This window comes from Sinohyriopsis cumingii, chromosome 18 (assembly GCF_028554795.1).
Source record: "Sinohyriopsis cumingii isolate HCF-2022 chromosome 18, ASM2855479v2, whole genome shotgun sequence".
NCBI lineage: Eukaryota > Metazoa > Mollusca > Bivalvia > Unionida > Unionidae > Sinohyriopsis > Sinohyriopsis cumingii.
Genome location: NC_142978.1, coordinates 50,798,196 through 50,818,867, shown reverse-complemented (window position 1 = coordinate 50,818,867; position 20,672 = coordinate 50,798,196). Strand labels below are relative to the sequence as shown.

The following is a 20,672-nucleotide window of genomic DNA, read 5'->3' as shown; positions in this document are numbered from 1 at the left end:
ACAGTTTTAAATTTTCTTGTCTTGGACTTGTTTGGTGTGCAGTGTTTTTTTTTTGGCTTGGTTGTTCAGTGAATAATGAATGTCTATGCAGTCACCCCTGCATCCACATCTTCGTCTGTATTCACTTAGTTAAAGTTATGATGCAGTTTGATGTTTATGACTGTATTTCTTTCATTTTCTGCTCAGGTGGTTCTTTTTAGTGGGACTTTTGTTAATTATCTGTATATCAGTCCGGGTTGGTATTATTAATAAGACTATTGCAAAGTATCAGTATATCAGTCTTGGTGGGTGGCTGTTTTCAGTGGGACTGTTGCATTTATCTGTATGTCAGTGTCATACCCAAGACTATATCATTTTCAAGTTGTAAGGCAAGTTCTTATTTATATATACATGATCTTTATTTTCGTCAGGGGGCCCTGAGTGACCAATTGGTCTAAAGCGCTCACCATTACGGATCACTGCCATCTCACCTCTGTCTGTGTGGGTTCGAGGCTTGGGTTCGGCCTATGTGGGTGTGTGAGAAAGCTTGTCAGTAGTTTCTCGTGGGTCAGATGTTCTTTCCAGGGTTTTCATGGGCTCTTCCACCACCATTAATACTGGCTGCCATGTATAGCCTATATTGTGCTGAAAAATGGCATTAAACCCTACAACAACAACAACTTTCATAAATTCACCAAGTTATGATGTGTATTTGTATCAGGGCTATTGCTGATTCATAAAGATTATAGGAAATATATTAGAGGTTCAAACATTGTTGTTAGAAGTTGGTGAAAGTTTCTACTGATCTGTGCATGTCTTTTTGACTTCTTTTATCCATTGAAGTATTTGAACAAATATTACACTACCATATTAAATTCTTTTCCTTGACCAACTTTAATGCCTAAATGATATTTAGCTTTTCTTGTTATAGACTAGAAGAGCTTAAAGGATGGTTTCTCATCTAATGTCCACCTGTTAGCATGTTACCACAGCTGCTTCTAAACTACCTTTAGGATTGTCATGAAACTTGACACACACATTCATCACATGGTTTAGTTGCTTGTTAATATAAAAGCAACTCTAATAAATGACCTGCCCATGCCACTGCTAAGCATAATTTACTGTTAAAGCTCTTTTCTTTATGTTGAAAGAGAAGAAATAAAGTTAAAACAGTTAATGAAAATGATGAACCATTAAATAATGAACAAGTGGGAATGATGAACCATTGAGAAAAATGAACCATCCAGTGAGAAAGATGAACCAACCAATGAGAAAAATGAAACAACCAGTGGGAATGATTAACCAATGAGAAAGATGAACCAACCAGTGAGAATGATGAATCAGTGTGAATGATAAACCAATGAGAAAGATCAAACAACCAGTGAGAATGATGAATCAGTGAATGATAAACCAATGAGAAAGATGAACCAACTAGTGAGAATGATGAATCAGTGTGAATGATAAACCAGTGAGAAAGATGAACCAACCAGTGAGAATGATGAATCAGTGTGAATGATAAACCAATGAGAAAGATGAACCAACTAGTGAGAAAAATGAACCAAGCAGTGAGAATGATATGATGAACCAACCAGTGAGAATGATGAATCGCTGTGAATCATAGACCAATGAGAATGGTGAACCAACTAGTGAGAATGATGAATCAGTGAAAATGATGAAGTGAGAAAAATGAAACAACCAGTGAGAATGATAAACCAATGAGAAAAATGAACCAACTAGTGAGAAAAATGAACCAACTAGTGAGAAAAATGAACCAAGCAGTGAGAATGATGAACCAGTGTGAATGATAAACCAATGAGAAAGATGAACCAACTAGTGAGAATGATGAACCAACCAGTGAGAATAATGAATCACTGTGAATGATAGACCAATGAGAATGGTGAACCAACTAGTGAGAATGATGAATCATTGAAAAAGATGAACCAGTGAGAAAAATGAACCAACCAGTGAGAATGATGAATCAGTGAAAATGATGACTCAGTGAGAAAAATGAACCAACCAGTGAGAATGATGAATCAGTGTGAATGATAAACCAGTGAGAAAGATGAACCAACTAGTGAAAATGATGAACCAATGAGAAAAATGAACCAAGTGGTGAGAAAGATGAATCAGTGTGAATGATAGACCAGTGAAAAAGATGAACCAACTGGTGAGAATGATGAACCAGTGAGAAAAATGAACCAGCCGGTGAGAAAGATGAACCAACCAGTGAGAAAAATGAACCAACTAGTGAAAATGATACACCAGTGAGAAAAATGAACCAAGCAGTGAGAATGATGAACCAGTGTGAATGACAAACCAATGAGAAAGATGAACCAACTAGTGAGAAAGATGAAACAATGATAATGATGACCCATTGCAGATGAAGAACCATTGCAAAGGCTGAACTAGAGAGAATGGTGAAACATTGAAAACGAACAAATGCAAATGATGAATGATTAAGAATGATCATCCTTTGTGAATGATGAACTGTTGAGAATAATGAAGCATTGAAAATGATCAGCTTGTCAGAACCAGTGAGAATGATAAATCGGTATCTATTGATTGACACGGTAGAGTTGCATTGTAACCCATTTTCTCCATATCTTAAAATTCTGTCAACAGTTGATGGAAGGCAGCTTGCAGCCAACATGAGGGGGGTGGGTATGCAGCCGCAAGACATCCCCGAGTGGAAGAAACATATCACAGGAGGACAGAAAGCCTCATATGGCAAAAAGGAAAAGAAATCCATCCTGGAACAGAGGCAGAGCCTACCTATCTTTAAACTTAAGGACGAGTTGGTCAAGGTAAGTTTACTTGTTCACTCATACTCGTTATTTGGAAGTTATACAATAGTTTGGACAAGTATGAGCCTTCAAGAATCGTTCAACTTAAAGAGGAGTTGAAATAAGTAGGTTTGTTGTAGTCCGAGAAATCAGTTCCTAAACACATATTGGCATTTTGGTTGGTGTCTTTTCTCGTATATTCATTAAACATTACTCACTGGAGTCACATCCGATCTGATTTGGTCACTTGGTTTTAATGGAACAGCTGATTGTCTGCAGATTTATACTGCTAATTTGAAATTTTGATGGGTGCTGGGGTTGAGGGATTCCACATGGATTTACAAACTGTCAGGATTTTATATGGAATAATCTGTACATTTTACTGCAAGTCCCTTTCAACAAACCATAGTTCAAGTTCCATGAGAAATACTGGTAAGTGTCTAAAAATGGTCGATATATGCACTGATGTGTTTCTCCTTCAAATACGTTCCCCGATCACATTAACGTTAGGATATAAGCCTGCTACCTCTCGAATCCAGCCCTACTAAAAGACGAAAATTCGTCTTTTCTGTCTATCGCGTATAGACCAAAGGGCAATAACTCTTGCCCCTTACCTCCCCTTGCCACCGCCAGGTGTCACTAGTTTTTAAGCTTTGCTTGTACTGATAACACATACATTATACCTCCAAACAATCCAAGCCATCTTGTCGTTAAATTGGACCATCCGAAGTTAAATTTGGATTTAGTGCGTTGGACAATCATTCTTCTATGGGTTGTATACATTATTTTAAAAATTTTTTCAAAATTGAGTGACCTTGACACCCATACGGATTTCATCTACTGAAGACCATGTTACACACGCTATCACTGAACTCGTGTTGTCAATTAAGAGTTAACGCGACACTGACTAATTTCGCTTACTCCATTAGTAACGGTTGTGGTATTAGCGAATTAATAACATGCTGAATTGCTAATTTGTGCTTTGTTTTCTTTTCTTGTGTCGTTTCAGTAGAAATGTCAACCAAATGCATGAAATGCTAAAAGTTCAAAGCAAAAGAAGACAACCATGACTCTTGTATTGTATGTACCAAGTGTACATCATCTATACCATGCAGCATGTGTAACACTTGGACAGAGCAAATGTTGGCTGATGTAGTTCAGAAGGCAGCAAAAGGGAGGGATAGACGGAATAAGTCGAAGAAAGATAGCATTGATGTCCTCAGTATACATCCGAAGACAGCCTCCATTGCGAGTCTTGTGGGGGATGTTGGGGTCCCCCCTCCACTTAAAGTTTGTCGTTTGCAACCGTCAGCCACAGTAACATCAGCGGCAATGGAGGAAAATAACGTTGACAGGGTACAACATTCCACCTTTGAACAGATGCGTCGTTTTGTCCAGGAAACGACGATGCAGCTATTGACATCAGGCCAGATATTACCCTTATTTCCCTCGCTCGCTTCCACAGCTTTTTCTGACTCTTTGGGGGAATGTTTGCCCAATTTTAGGCTGCCCAGTGGGCGTAAGTCCCCCCGCATGTCCGAGCATGGCCTTCGGGCCTGTAAGTCAGGACGCATGGGTTTTTACCGGATCCATTTCATTATACAACCTCTATGTCACCGGCCGTCCAGCTGTCCCAGCATGGGGACCCTATTGCTAAAACGGTCCAACCAAATATGATTTACAGGGATCTTAGTGATAAATCCGTCCATCAAGCTGTACCGCTGGCAACATACCAATACTATGGCGGAGATTTTAGTGAGAAATCTGTCCGTCCAGCCAGGCCGTTGGAGCAGCCGGTACCGGTGATAGCATGACCGTCGCCAAGATTCAGGCCGACCACAAGCCAGACAAACCAGCTGGCAGGGCCGTCCGTCCATATGTTCACGGCTTATCCAGAAGGGAGAGTTAGTGACAGTGTCAAGGATGACAGAATTGCATCATCTATGCCACCTGGTATGCTCTATCCAGAAACGCAAGCTATTCCAGAACACGACTTGGCACACAGTGAGGGTGACGAAACTCCTGCAAATCAGCTGTACACAGATCCAACCATGGAACGGACTGAGTTTGGCTTCAAGGCGGCAGTGGAAGAAATTTATAGGGTGTTGGCAGCTTCAGCATGCCCTCCACCTCCTACCGCCACTCAAGACTACAAAGTTAAGGCATCTGTAGATCTTGACGGGGAGGAAGAGACGCCGTCCTTCCAGATCCTTCCCCAGTCGGCAAAAATTAAGGAGATCAGTGATCGTCTGTCAGGACGAATAGGTGATCCGGGGAATGCTAAGGCGTTCTTTTCAGAAAGCCAAGTACCAGCGACGTTCTCGTGTCGCTGGTACAAAACTCATTCAGATGCCTTCAGTACAGATCTTCCGGCCCTGGACAAAAATATGGCAGCAGTTCACATGTCCGCTCCACTGTTTTACAAAGTGGACAAAAATGTGTTCCATGCCATGTCAAAGCTAGTCCAGAACGTAGTCGCTACGTCTTCAATGTTAGACTTGGCTTCATTAGTCATTTTCCGACTCACAGAAAAATCTGACAATGACCACGCTTGGGAAGCGACGGCCCGGATTGCTAGGGTTATTAACAGGGCAGCTCACCATTCCATGACTAATGCGTTGACTGCTTCTGCCAACTTATACGACATGATACGACATGACACATGTCTGCGGTCCATGTCGCTCTAGCCCCATCATACTCTGGCTTTACGGATGACTCCATTTGGGTCGCCTTTACTCTTTGGAGAAAAAAATTGAAGAAGTTCGGAAGCAGGCAGCTCAGGAACTGCCCCTCCAACTCGTTGCCCAACCCTCGTTTAGAAAAAATCCCCTGCCACAGCGGAGGGATGATTTAGCGGACCAGGGACAAGGGATCCTTACAATCAAATGTGCAGTATAGATCCCAACCCAATGCCAGGAGACAACAGTCTAATCAAGCTAGGAGGCAACCATACAGAGGCGGTAAGAAACAAAGTTTCTCCGTCTTCAAGCCTCCTAACTCTAAAAGTTGACATACCCTCCCCACCACCCGCGGACAGCCTGCCTGTGGGCAACTGCCTCCGGCAATTTCAGGACCACTGGACCACCTTTTTTTCCTCAGAACGATTGGGTGATCCAGGTCATTTCGGAGGGGCTTCAGATTTCATTTATCCAACCCCCTCCCCTGTCCTCTCCCCTCTTCACGGATGTACCGTCCGATCGGGAGAAGGATACCTTTCTACAACAGGAGATACGGTCGCTCATAGAAAAAGGGGCGGTGGAGATTGTGAAAAAACCGCAATCACCGGGGTTTTATTCCAGGCTGTTTCTTATCCAGGAGGCAAATGGCAAGTTGAGGCCGATCATCGACCTGAGTTGCTTCAACCAATACATTTTACCACCGAAATTCAAAATGGAAATGGCAAGATCAATCCGTCTTTCCATCCGGCAGGACGAGTATGCTGTCAGTCTAGATATGACCGACGCATATTTTCACGTCCCTATCCACCCCGCATCACGGAAATTTCTCCGATTCGCTTACTGCGACGCGGTTTATCAGTTCCAGGTCTTACCCTTTGGCCTCAACATCAGCCCTTGGGCTTTTACCAAGGTTATGGATTGCGTCGTCACCCTGTTCCGCTCGACTTCATCTACAGGGACAGCAGTGTACTTGGACGACATCCTCCAGAAACATATGGTAAGTTCTATTCTGCTCAAAGGCAGAAACGATCTTTTAGCACTTTTAGATCATCTAGGCTTCCTCGTGAACTGGAAAAAGTCCGAAATCCGTCCATCCCAGCGTTTTGTCCATTTGGGTATGGAGTTTCTCACCGATCTGAATCTGGTACGGCTTCCTCGCGCTCGCGTAATCCAGATCGTCGAACTCGTCGAGTCCGTTTCCAACAGGACATGGTTTTCAGCGAGAGAATTCTTGCAACTCCTCGGATTATTCAATGTGGCGGCGGACTTGATCTCGCTTGGCCATCTTTTTATGCGTCCCTTACAAATGACGTTACTGGCACAATGGCGCCCCTTTTCAAGTCCCCTCAATCAAACAATAATTATCACGCCCGAGATACGATCATTCCTGCGTCAGTGGCACAACCCCGGTTGGCTGTCCACGGGGATTCCTCTGGAAATGCCCCAAGTGGAGATAACGGTATGTACCGACGCCAGTACCTACAGTTGGGGTGCCCACCTGTTGCCGGATTTCGCTACAGTCAGCGGCACGTGGGAGCCAGGGGAAAGGTCTCTCCACATCAACCTTTTAGAAATGAGGGCTGTCATCAAGGCCTTTCATTTCTGGAAGGATCAACTCTCAGGAAAAACTGTCCTCATTATGTCAGACAACTCTGTGGTGGTGACTTACCTCCTCGAACAAGGGGGCACCAAATCACCAGACCTGTGCATTCTGATCTGGCAGTTTCTACGTTGGTGCGACAACCTCCACATCAACGTACAAATCAGACACATTCCCGGCAGACTCAGTGTCTTGGCCGACACTCTATCCAGGAAAGGTCAAGTCATTCACACGGAATGGTCACTCCATCAATCAGTCTTTCTTCAGATTTGCACACTTTGGGGGCATCCGATGATCGATCTTTTTGCGACAAGGTGGAATCGCAAGTTGCCCACCTTCGTCTCTCCGGTTCCAGACCCAGAGGCTTGGGCTGTGGACGCTCTGTCAATCAGCTGGGAGGGGTTGTGGGCATTAGCCTACCCTCCCACGGTTTTGGTACCGAAAATAATCCAGAGGTTAAGGGGTCAGAACTGTCGGATGATTCTGATTGCCCCTCTCAGATGGAACAAGTCCTGGGTCACCGATCTACTCGATCTAGCGATAGATCTACCCAGGAAGATTCCAACCAGCCCAAATCTTCTCAAACAACCGCGGTCATGGGTGTTACACCCCTGCCCGGACCGTCTTCTTCTTCATGCTTGGCTCTTGTCCGGACAGCCTTGTGAGACAAACAGTTTAAACCTTCGATTGTGGAAAGAATCTCAAGAGCAAGAAGGCCCTCCACTCTGAAGGCTTACGAGGGAAAGTGGCATGTTTTCAGGGACTGGTGCCATATCAATAACATCGTCCCTTTGAGTGTCTCAATCCCTCAACTGGCCGACTTTTTTCTCTGGCTTTTCGAGGGGAAACAGTTGGCCCCAATTACTGTCAGAGGCTACCGCTCCATGATATCAGACACATTCCGCCATCATGGTAGATGTGATATTGGGCATAACAAAGATCTATCAGATCTTTTACCCAATTTTGATTTCAATTGACCAAAATCCCTCACCCTGTTTCCAAAATGGAATCTGTCCTGGGTTTTAACATGGCTCAATTCGGACAAATTTGAACCTTTAGCCCACACTTCATTAAAGCTACTATCACACAAAACATGTTTCTTGATAGCCTTAGCTTCAGCATGCAGGGTGAGCGAGTTACATGCCCTTTCCAGTGACCCGAACTTTCTTCAGTTCAGATCAGATGGTTCGGGGGTCCTCCTGACGCAACCAGGCTTTGTAGCCAAAAATAGGTTACCATCCATTGGCAATCAAAGAATCGTCATTTGCTCGCTCTCTTCCATAGATAAGTCAAGAGTAACAGCCATGCAAGATCCTGTTCGTGCACTCAAGCACTATTTAAAATGCACAGAGGCGTGTCGGGACACATGTAAGCGCCTCTTTCTTCCGGTCAAAGCTGGTAAACGGGATATCACCCCTCAAGCCCTTGCTTCATGGCTGAAGTGGGTTATACGCTCAGCGTACTCCGAGGTCTCACAAGATCAGAGTCGCCTCATGAAGATTACAGTCATGAGATTAGAGCAATCTCGGCGAGCCTTGCATTCGAATGCAATGTTTCGATCCGAGATATAATAGAAGCTGTTGGCTGGCATGCAGAGTCAACCTTCTCCAGTTTTTATCTCAGAGATTTGGCTTCGCAGAGGCAAACCTTGAATCTGGTAGGTCCGGTGTCGGCAGCCCAGATGACCACCAGACCCATTTAAAACAATCAGCACAGCCTGTCAGCTTCGCTGGATTCGCCAGTGAAATTTCGCAGGTAAGAAGATTTCAATAACTATTTTCTTAACCGTATATAGGGGTCACATATCATGGGACCCTAGGCTGTGTTGCTGATGAAATTAGGAGAACAGGTTATCTTTCAAATGGGGAATCCAGCCATCATTCCCTAGAAGGTTCCCGGGGTGGAGGTAGGATGCTCAGCATTCCCTCCTCCTATTACCTATTCTCCTAACGTTAATGTGATAGGGGAACGTATTTGAAGGAGAAAGCAAATTTTTAGTAAATTATGTTTCTCCGAGAATACTTACCCGATCACATTACTTAAAAACCCTCCCAACCACCCTGCTATGCGAGCATCCTCGTATAATATATATCGCTCAGCTTAAAAAACTAGTGACACCTGGCAGTGGCAAGGGGAGGTAAGGGGCAAGAGTTATTGCCCTTTGGTCTATATGAGATAGACCGAAAAGACGAATTTTCGTCTTTTAGTAGGGCTGGATTCGAGAGGTAGCAGGCTTATATCCTAACGTTAATATGATCGGGTAAGTATTCTCGGAGAAACATAATTTACTAAAAATTTGCTTTCAGACAGATCTGTTTGCAGAATTGGCATTGATTGTGATTTGCTGAGTTCAATATACCAATTACTGATATTTGATGACTGATTTATCAGACTAGGTATACTCATGGGGAAAAAAATCTGAAAGCATATTAAGAGAGAAATATCACCAGATTTCAGCCAGTATAACTAAAGTGTGTACAGTCAAGTGATTTGATTTGATGAAATCTTGAACAATATAAAATTAATGGGTTTTTAATAACGTTTATTTAAACTATGCCATTAAAAACAAAGTCCTTTTTTTCTTTGCTTTTTATCTTTGTGTGCTTTTAGTACATACTAAACAAAGCCCTTAGTTGTTCTGCTCTTTATCTTGCAATTAAACTGATTTAAACATGATTTTTGGTAATATTGCAATTCATTTTGATGTAGACTGTTCATCATATAAACATACAAGATAAAAAACAGAGCTTATGATCCAGACAATAATTTGATGGTATACTGAAGGGCTAGAGTTCCATTAGTAAGGTGAAAGACCCCAAATCACGTGGGATTTATGCTACAGTCTAATTCTTCTATTTTCAGGCTGTTAATGACAATCAGATCTTAATTGTAATTGGTGAAACTGGTTCTGGGAAGACAACACAGATAACCCAGTATTTAGCTGAGGTTGGATACACAACTCGTGGCAAGATCGGCTGTACTCAGCCAAGGCGTGTGGCTGCCATGTCAGTTGCCAAGAGAGTTTCTGAGGAGTTTGGCTGCCGCTTGGGACAAGAGGTTTGTTTTTGTCTGCAATTCAATATTGTCATGTAGTTTACAAATATGGCATAATTACACAATGGAACAATCATTTTACTAAAGTTTCTTAAGTATAACTGTCTGTTGATTTTCTGATATACCTGATGTACAAATGCTTACAAGGAAGTTAAAAATAATTTTATATAATCCATATGTTATAAGGTCCGAACTTTTGATCTCTTGATAAGTAGATTTGACAAAAATGAAAATTATGTTTTGGTCATTTCATGCTAAATCACCCCATAGTTCCCCAGGTGACCATATCTAATTTCCATGAATTTTTTCCTTACGTACATCAGTGTAAGTGATGGCTGCATGTAAAATGTCAGTTTAAAATTCCATTTATTTATGATGCCATAACTGATTGAAGTGGGGAGGATTAGTGTAAGTTTTTCACTTGCAAATTCATTGGCTTACAACCAAGGGTTTTCAAATGATTGTAACTTCTTTTTTAACTATACAGAATCAGTCTGAAATTTACTATACTATATACTTGTGATCTGAGGAATCACAGGTCAGATTTTAAATATCTGATATATTTGTAGTGATATACACCCCTCAAGTCAGCCTTATGTTCATTGCGGATTTTTGTTTTCTTAGTATTTCAAGATAGCATTACTGCTTGGTTATCCATCACAAACACCAAAAATAAGATTTTATATTTATATAATATCCCCTTTTCTACTCTGTAAGATTCTCAGGGGAGGGGACATTTATTTTGTGGACACATTTATAGTGTAATATTGACTCTTAAGAATAAGTCTTAGAAATATGATGAAGATTTAATCCTTACACAGAACTGAAAGATGGAACAATGGCTTTAATTCTATTTTAAAGTTTTCATACCTTATCAACATTTGTCAGACGAAAGCAAATAAGAGGTCATAGAGTTGTCTTACCTTATTGACATTGCCAGAACAAAAGCGAATAACAGGTGTAATTCCATTTGAGATCATAGAGTTGTCATACCATATCGATATTCGCCAGAATAAAAGCAAGTAACAGAGGTAATTCCATTTTAGAAATCATAGAGTTCTCATACCTTATGAATATTTGCCAGAAGAAAAGGGGAGATTTGGATTGCACAGGGAGAACTTAAGGGTTCAAAAGTCATTCCTTAGTGTTTGAAGAAATGTTTGAGTATTGCAGATCATTGTACTTTTATATGATCAATCACCATATTGAATAAATGTTTGAAGGAAACTCAAGTTATCCTGCAGTATTGTTGTACCAGAAGTAGATCACACACACACACTGAATGGGGAATAATATTCCTTGCCTTTACATTGTTATATGTCAGTCTTTATTGAGACATTTTTTGCATGTGACGGCCCAAAACCATAATTGATAAAACAGCAATATCTTCAATGAAAGTCAGGTAATTACCACCACGTGGTACTATAACGTACAAATCTGATTGTCTGAAATGTTTTATTCAGATTTCAGATTAACATATGAGTAAAAGTAGCACCAAGATGACTGTTGAGATTGCACTCGTTACAAGGGACATTTTCTTCTCTTACAGGTTGGATACACAATTCGTTTCGAGGACTGCACAAGCCCTGAGACTGTAATTAAATATATGACAGATGGTATGCTTTTGCGAGAGTGTCTGATTGACCCAGATCTGTTGCAGTACTCAATCATTATGTTGGACGAGGCCCACGAGAGGACCATTCACACGGATGTTTTATTCGGGCTAATGAAAGAGGTAAGCATTCAGATTTAGCTCAGTTTGAAATCCATCATTTTTCACGTCATATTTTGCTTTTGATATCCAATTTGACATTGATTGTTTTCATCTATCATTTCCTTTCATGTTTGCTTGTTTGGAATGATATGAAAATGCATTTATCAAAGTTGGATTTCCCATTTTGAGAGTGGTAAAGGGAGAGAACTGTAAATTTTGTATCTTTTTTATTAAAAGTGTATTTTTATGAAATAGCAAAAGCTTAAAAAGCAAACTTAAAGCATTGAATTTATAATCAAATATAACTGCAAGTGCATTAGCTTTGAAAATACATTTGTAAAATATTTATCAGTGTATGTTAGTTTTCTTTTTTATTCAAATAGAAGTCATACTAATAATCACCTTTGGTGTTTGTCTGCCACGTCAAGAACAATGTAAGTTACTGTGGTGTTTGCCTTGACAAGAACAATGCCACAGTAGTGTTTGTCTGCCTTGACAAAAACAATGTGGCAGTGGTGTTTGTCTACCTTGACAAGAACAACAGACATGACAGTGTTGTTTGTTCTGCCTTGACAAGAACAATGTGGCAGTGGTGTTTATCTGCCTTGACAAGAACAATGTGGCAGTGATGTTTTGTCTGCCTTGACAAGAACAATGCACATGCCAGTGTTGTTTGTTCTGCCTTGATAAGAAGAATGTGGCAGTGGTGTTTGTCTGCCTTGACAAGAACAGTGTTGCATTGGTATTTGTCTGCCTTGACAAGAACAATGTTGCATTGGTATTTGTCTGCCTTGACACGAACAATGTGGCAGTGGTGTTTGTCTGCCTTGACAAGAACAATGTAGGTCACATTGGTGTTTGCCTTGACAAGAACAATGTTACAGTGGTTATTTTTCTGGTTCTAATGTACAAATCAGTAACAATTTTAAGAAAAGAGGAGAGAAAATTTATATGTTTATTTCTTTGTCAGTTTTACAAACGAATCATAATTCTGAATGACAGTTTAGAACATAAAATAATGCATTATATTCATTAGAGTTATGGTGTTGAAAAGAGCAGCACTGGTTGATTATATTTATACTATGTGGAAAATACATTTCCTTAATTAAAAGAAATATACAATTACATTTTGTTGGGAAGGTAATTTTATGCATGTATTGATGGAAACAGTAATGAAAAAATGGCTGTCCCTAATAATGCCACCTTACAAATGATACACATTTTACACACCAAACTAACTGAAAAGAAAACAAAGTCAGTATAATTGAATATTATTTTTTAAAAACATATTTTTTTAGATACGTCTCATTAGAAACAGTGCTTACTGTCAATTGAATCAGAGACCTTGCAAGTCTTTTCCAACATCTTTTTTATTTTTGTTATCTTTAGTAGATACAGTGACACATACATTGCCAGTATGACTGAATCAAGCTTTTGTGACACATGCATTGCCAATATCATGACTTATTTGTGGTTTGTGACATTCATTGCCAATATCATGACTGATTTGTGGTTTGTGAAACATACATTGCCAATATAATGACTGAATCAAGGTTTTGTGACATGCATTGCCAATATCATGACTGACTTAAGGTTTGTGACACATGCATTTAAAATATCATGACTCGCTTGATGGCTTGTGACACATGCATTGCCAATATCATGACAGACATGAAGTTTTGTGGCACATACACTGCCACTATCAGGTCTGACTTGAGGTAGTGTGCTTGAATTTTAGTTTTATATTCCAAAAATGTAGAGATCCTATTATATTTGTTAGATACATTATCATGGGTTCTGATCATGTTATATTGATTATATATGGTATTGTTTTTTCTTTGTATTCATTACATACATTATCATGCATCTGTAGTCTAATCATGTATGCATTAGATACTTTATCATGGAGTCTGATCATGTTGCATTAATTAAATACATTATCCTGGGTCTGTGATCTGGGCAGTCATGTTGTATTATTTAGATTCATTATTTGGGCTCTGATCATGTTGTATTTATTAGATACATTATTATAATGACTGATCATGCTTTATTCATTCAGTATATTATTGTGGGCTCTCATCATGCTGTATTCATTAGAAACATTATCCTGGGTCTGTGATCTGGTCATGTTGTATTAGATACAATATTCAGGCTCTGTTCATGCTGCATTCATTAGATATATTATCATGGAGTCGGATCATGTTGTATGAATTAAATACATTATCCTGAGTCTGTGATCTGGGTAGTCATGTTGTATTAGTTATATACATTATTTGGGCTCTGATCATGATGGATACATTAGATACATTATCATGACAAAGAGGACTTGAATTAATGTTATTCTTGATATGACTGTAGTATTGAACCTTGATTGTTTTCCAGGCAGTTAAGAAGAGGAAGGATCTTAAACTGATAGTGACATCAGCAACCCTCGATGCAGTTAAGTTCTCCCAGTATTTCTTTGAAGCAGTAAGTATTGTTGTTATAGCAAACAGATAAACATAGCACAGTTCCTTACATATTAGACTATTAAACTTAATCTAGACCTCATGCAGAGTAAAACTAAATCTAGGACTTAAGAGAAATGAACTTTGTGACTTAAATCTGTTTAGTGAACATGGTTAAGTGAACCAGACATTGGTTTTTAATCCAACAAATGAACTAAATCTAGTTCTTTGGTTAAAAATGCCTGGACTCCATTTTGGACAGAGATGTTAACCCCTACCAGCTGTAGAGTATGTAATTGGTATATCTCTGATAAATAGTAACAAATAATTTAATTCCCTAGAAAAACAAGGTAAAATTTAGAGAAAGAACTTATGGTTTTATGAATAAAATCTAAAAATAATCCAAGAATTAAAAAATAGAAGTCCTGTTATTAAAAAGTCCTAAATGAAACTGAGCTTTAATCCCGATGAAATCCATAATGAAAGACGATGATGTCTGTTGTAATGTGTGAAGTGCTGCAGTGTCAGTAGTCTTTTGTTGAATCACAGAAAATGTTTTTCCAGTTTTTGAATTTTGTATAAATTTCGATAAATATACTTGTCCAAGAATAATTTTACAGCACTAGTATTTCCAGGGAAAAGAATCATTTTTCTTAAGAATAATTTGAAGAAAATAGAATAATTAGCCCAAACTGTTCACAATATAAAATACCTGATGCCTGAGGTGTTAAGGCACTAATGTCAATTCCTTCTCAAAACATTAATAATAAGTCTAACTACAATGCAAAACAAATTCCCAGATGGAGGTCAAGAGTTCATCCTTCTGGGAAGACCAAAAGTTTATAACAATAAATATGTGTTGTCACGTACTCCATGTATGGTCTCGATTTCACTTTATGAATCTTACTCTGAGAAAGAATAAAAAATAATAATAAAAAGTTGCTTACTGCAGCTGTCACTGATTTCTGAATCAAGGTCATGAACTAGGTCAGCATTAGATACAGTGTCTATAAAGTTGTTTATGTCAAAAATAAAAATAAAAACAATCAGAACTGAACAATATCAAATCCAGTAAATAAAGTTACATTAAGGTAGCATGTAATTGAATTTAAAAAATGTAAAACTAACAAACAAACAAATTAAATCAAATATAAATTAAATCAAATCTACATAAGTATTACTCAGGAAGGTAATACCAGACATTTGGCTTCTGGTCATTTTGTATCTGGCTCTTCAGTTTTCTCTTTTTGTTTGTGATTTCATTTCTTTCAATAACTGTATGTGTTGAAGAGCTGGACAGGAGTGTTGATGCACTCATGTATAGATTCATCAGGCTCTCAGTGGTTTTGGGATTTATCTGATTGGTTTCCCACATAAGGTTGCCTTTACTTCCGTTAGAATAGAAACTTAAGGAAGTTAATGACTAAATGGATGTAGAGGCATTCCCACCCATCTGCGGTGATGGTCTAGTCACCTGCAGTCCTTGACTGGGTTTGTTGTTGCCATTGTTGCTGTTGTAGGGTTTAACGCCATTTTTCAGCACAAGATAGGCTATACGTGGTGGTCAGTATAACTGGTGGAGGAAGAACCCTCGAAAACCGTGGGAAGAACTATCAACCCATGAGAAGCTACTGGCAAGCTTTCTCACATACCCACATTAGCCGAGCCTGAGACTCGAACCCACAGCGGTGAGGCTGCAGTGATCCAGAACTATGAGCAGTTTAGACTGGTTTTGTTACTGTTATTACTCATCAGAGGTAATTGTTCTGGTTGATTCAATTGTTCAACTGATAACTTCAGTGAGAGATTTGTGTGTGTATATATATATATATATATATATATATATATATATATATATATATATATATATATATCAGTCCTATTAATAACCTTTTAATCCCACGGGGACTAAATATAAATTATCGATTCGATTCTGTTTCAACTGATAAATTGTATAATAGCGTGGCTGTCTTATCTATTGCATTACTGTTTAGAAAACAAAGCAGTTGTAAATTAAAATAAATAATTTATGAATTTTCTAGTCATTTTTTTTTTTGTTTATACCCCTCATTCAGGATCAGAGTTCTGTTTTATCTACTATTAGGCTGAAACCTCACTGCAAGACAATGGTTTAGTTTAAGGTTGGATGCTGCAATAATAGGTCATGACATTATGACTCTCACATGACCTAACTTGTGTCAATACTGGCTTCACCAGTGACACTGGCAACAAGGGGTATATAAACCTCTCACTGACAAGATCATGTGGTCCGTTGATCAAAGGAATAAACCCGAACTATTACCTTTGATGAGTTACAATAGTAACGAAACTGGTCAGGGACCGGGGGGGGGGGGGTGACTAGACCAGACCAGCAGATGGGAGGGAATGCCTCCACATCCGTTCAGTCATTGTCTTCCTAAAATCTTGTACTTCGATGATTATAGTAAACCAAAAGTAGGACTCAATCAGAGATGTGAACTTAATTTTTTGTTCTTCAGTCCAACAAGTGAACTACATCTAGGTATAGTTCTATCAAGTGAACTAAATCTGGAACTTGATTCAGACAAGTAAACTAAATTATGAACTTAAGTCAGACAGGTGAAATATATCTAGTACATAACAGTGACAGGTGAGCTAAATCTTGGATTTGAATTAGACAAGTCAGTTAAATCTTGGATTTGAATTAGACATGAATTAAATCTTGGATATTAATCAGACATGTGAATTAAATCTAGGATTTGAATCAGACATGTGAATAAAATCTTGGATTTGAATCAGACAAGTGAGTAAATCCAGTATTTCGGGCAGGTTTAATACTTTGAGTATTTATCAGGGTCAGAACTGTTTAGGTTCCACTGTTTTAGACATGAGATTTCCATGTAATTTTTATTTTTTTGTAAGTCATATTGAATTATATGGTATATTGGTCAGCTCCGTTGGTGACCTTCTTCAGCCAGTAAGCCAAACTGTTCTAGACGACTTCCCGCACAGCCAGCACAGACAAATACTCATCCATATGGGACTTTAGCTGCCGGCTATACATAGCTCTTCACAGCAACGCTGGAACATTCGCAAAGCAGATTGGACGAAGTACACTGACATACTGAAGCATAGCATAGTCACCATACCATCTCACTGCATCCCAATCAAGGAATCCTACCACTGCTTCCAAACAGCTGTTTTCAAGGCAGCCACTCAGTCTGTCCCTCATTGTCATGATCCACACTTTTTGGATGAAGAATATCAGGATCTTCTGAAAGAATATGAAGTATCTGGAGACCCAGACATAGCAAATCACCTGATCGAATCCTTGGGCACTTCCAGGTTCACTCGCTTGGAGGAAACTACAGGGTCACTCAACTTTACATGCTACAGCCGGAAATGCTGAATCTTGATTCGAAGATTTGGCATTGCTCAGCGACCTCCAGTTCAAGCTGACCCTGTTGTCAAGCCAAATGCTGTAGCTAGCCACTTATTTCTAGTGGCAAAAGTACCCTTGATGAAACAGCACCAATGTCAGGTATGAGATGAGTAGTGATAATACTGCCATCAGAAGTAAAATGAACTAGATCAAAATACTCCAGAGGCATTTACAACAACAGAACTCGAAATGGTGCTGTGCAGCATCAAATCAGGCAAAGCAGCAGGTTATGACAACATCCTGCCTGAGTTCCTGAAGCATATTGGCCGGAAGGCAAAATAATGATGTGCTGCTTTTTACACCCGGGTTGTTAGGGAAAAGTGCATGCTGACTTTGTGACACCAGGCAAAGATTCTTGTGATAGGATCCCAACAATGCAGCGAGTTACTGGCCAATCTCCTTGCTTTCAGTCTGTTTTAAGGTACTGGAGCACTTGATTCTCGAAAGAATTGGTCCTGACTTGGAGAAAATCATGACTGTTGAGCAAGTAGGCTTCAGGCATGGCCATAGCACATGCGATAAAGTCCTTGCCCTGACTACATTAGTTGAAAACAGGTTTCAGAGGAACCTTAGAACTAAAAGTGTGTTTTTTCTGGATCTAACAGCGGCATATGACATGCTCTAGCATGCAGGGCTGCCGTTGAATATTTCCAGAGTATTGTCTTGCTGAATAGTTGAGACAATTGAACTGTTCCTTCATAACAGGCATTTCAGAGTGCACATCTGAGGGAGCTGCAATTCACGGAGGTGTGAGACTAATAAACTCCCACAAGGGTCTGTTCTTTCGCCAAGTTTGTTCAATGTCTATATCAATGACTTACCTGTAACACAGTTTTTCAGTATCTATATCACTGACTTACCTGTAATAGTCATACAAGTTTATGTATGCAGATGACATTGCTCTTTGGACCCAATGTCACTCATTTGCTGAGCTTGAGGGGGTCCGCAACAAGGACCTGGAGGATATGACAGACTTCTTCAACAAATGACATCTACAGCCAAGCACAACAAAGACAGTCTCCAGTGTCTTCCACCTTAACAATGCAAATGTGAACCATGAGCTTTGCATCCTCCTCAGTGGGCAGCAAATAAAACACGACCAGATGCCAACATACCTTGGTGTGACTCTGGACAGATCACTGACATTATACAACCACCTGAAGAAAACTGTAGTAAAACGTAACATTTGAAACAACCTACTCCACAAACTGGCTGGCTCAGCCTGGGGTGCTGGTGCTCAGACACTCAAGACATCAGCACTGGTCCTCTGTTATTCGACAGACAAGTATTGCACTCCTGTCTGGGTCATTGTGCAGTCAAACTTTTCTGATGGGGCCAGGCCACTAACTCTTCCTGTTGCTGTCCACTGACAAAATTCCACGGTTGGACTGCAAGCTATGCATGTTGCTGATGATGTTGTTAAATGGCTGAGCATGCACTGCACACAATAATAATAACATGGTATATTGGTGATATTGAATTATATTGGGTGTATTGAATTCTATTGGTCATACTGAATTATAAGGTATATTGGTAATATTAAATTACAGTGTATATTAGTCATATTGAATTACACAGTACACCTCTCTCTTGATATAACCGCTCTGTTGGCCTAGTGATTAGAGCGTCTGCCTCGGGACCAGAAGGTCGTGGGTTTCAATCCATGACGGAGTCATACCAAAGACTTACAAAAATGGTACTAACAGCTGCCTTACTAGGTGCTAATGGCTGAATACTCGTTTTGAAATCGCATTGGGAATAATCTTAAATAAAGCATTTTTTTCTGATGAAGTTATTCGTTTTTATGTAAAAATTACCTTTATTTTCAAGATATCCATCCACGGAGAGTCGTTAACATTATGCCAACTGGTTTCAACATCGTTTATGTGTATGCAAAAACTTTGTGTATTACATCACTGCTTTATGTTGTTGTTGAGTAGTCTGGTTCCCTGATCTGTCTCGTCCCTGCTTTGCTCTCTACTCTTGTGGAATGCCACACAAGGAGTATACTCAGCACGGAACCAGACTAGTTGTTGATTCAAATTCATAATCAAACAAGATTCCTTTTATTAATTAAAAAACTGAGGATTTAGTTCATGAAACTGCCATCAACGTCAAAAGTTAATTTTTTATTGTTCTGTAATAAAATATTAATGCCATGATTTCATTGCAAGTAATAGTGAAGCTTCTTCTCATCCATGAGGAAATATCAGATTGCCAATTCAGGAATTACAAATTAACTACAAACTCTGAAACTAGCTGTTCATTAATAAAACGTATCTGTGAAACAGAATTTTACATCATCAGGTATTCATTTCGCTTGGTTGGCTTGCTATTGTTGATACATTTGTGAATGAATATGCTAATTTAAGGTAGTTTAGTTATATTACATTCACCCAAAATGGTCATATTGAATTATATTGGTCATATTAAATTGCAGGGTATATTTGTTATATTGATTTATATTAGTCCTATTGTATTATATTGGTCATATTGAATTATAAGATGTATTGGATAGCTGATTTGGTGTCCTGTGTTTCAGCCAATCTTTACAATTCCTGGTAGGACGTATCCTGTGGAGATCTTGTACACCAAGGAGGCAGAGACGGACTATCTTGATGCTTCACTCATTACCGTGATGCAGATCCACCTTATGGAACCACCTGGTAATTATCAAGGCTATTTAACACCACAATATCCACCACCTTTATAACTGTTAAGCATATCATGTAGATCCACCAGGTAACATCTACTACATAAACACCAAAGCTACCACTGTAATGTTCAATGTTATCACCACCATCTGCACCATCCTCATAATTCTTAAATAAATCTATTTCATAGAACTACTTTGGAACATAAACTACATTTACACTAAAACCATAGCTGTTATCTCCATTGGCATCACTTCACCATTGCCACTGTATAGATTCACTTTACAAACTACCTGGTAACTATGACAACTGCAGTAACTAAATCTGCCATAATCAATACCA

General features: G+C 39.3%; 1 protein-coding gene across 1 annotated transcript in view; it reads left to right on the top strand.

The window, feature by feature from the left end:
* Nucleotides 1-20,672, top strand: part of LOC149776621 (ATP-dependent RNA helicase DHX8-like) — a 94,502-nt gene that overhangs the window by 48,257 nt on the left and 25,573 nt on the right. Inside the window, exons 13-17 of the mRNA XM_089941122.1 lie at nt 2,602-2,783; nt 9,903-10,097; nt 11,644-11,829; nt 14,191-14,277; nt 20,219-20,342. Coding sequence (XP_089797248.1) covers nt 2,602-2,783; nt 9,903-10,097; nt 11,644-11,829; nt 14,191-14,277; nt 20,219-20,342 — 774 coding nt within the window. The remainder of the gene's footprint in view (nt 1-2,601; nt 2,784-9,902; nt 10,098-11,643; nt 11,830-14,190; nt 14,278-20,218; nt 20,343-20,672) is intronic.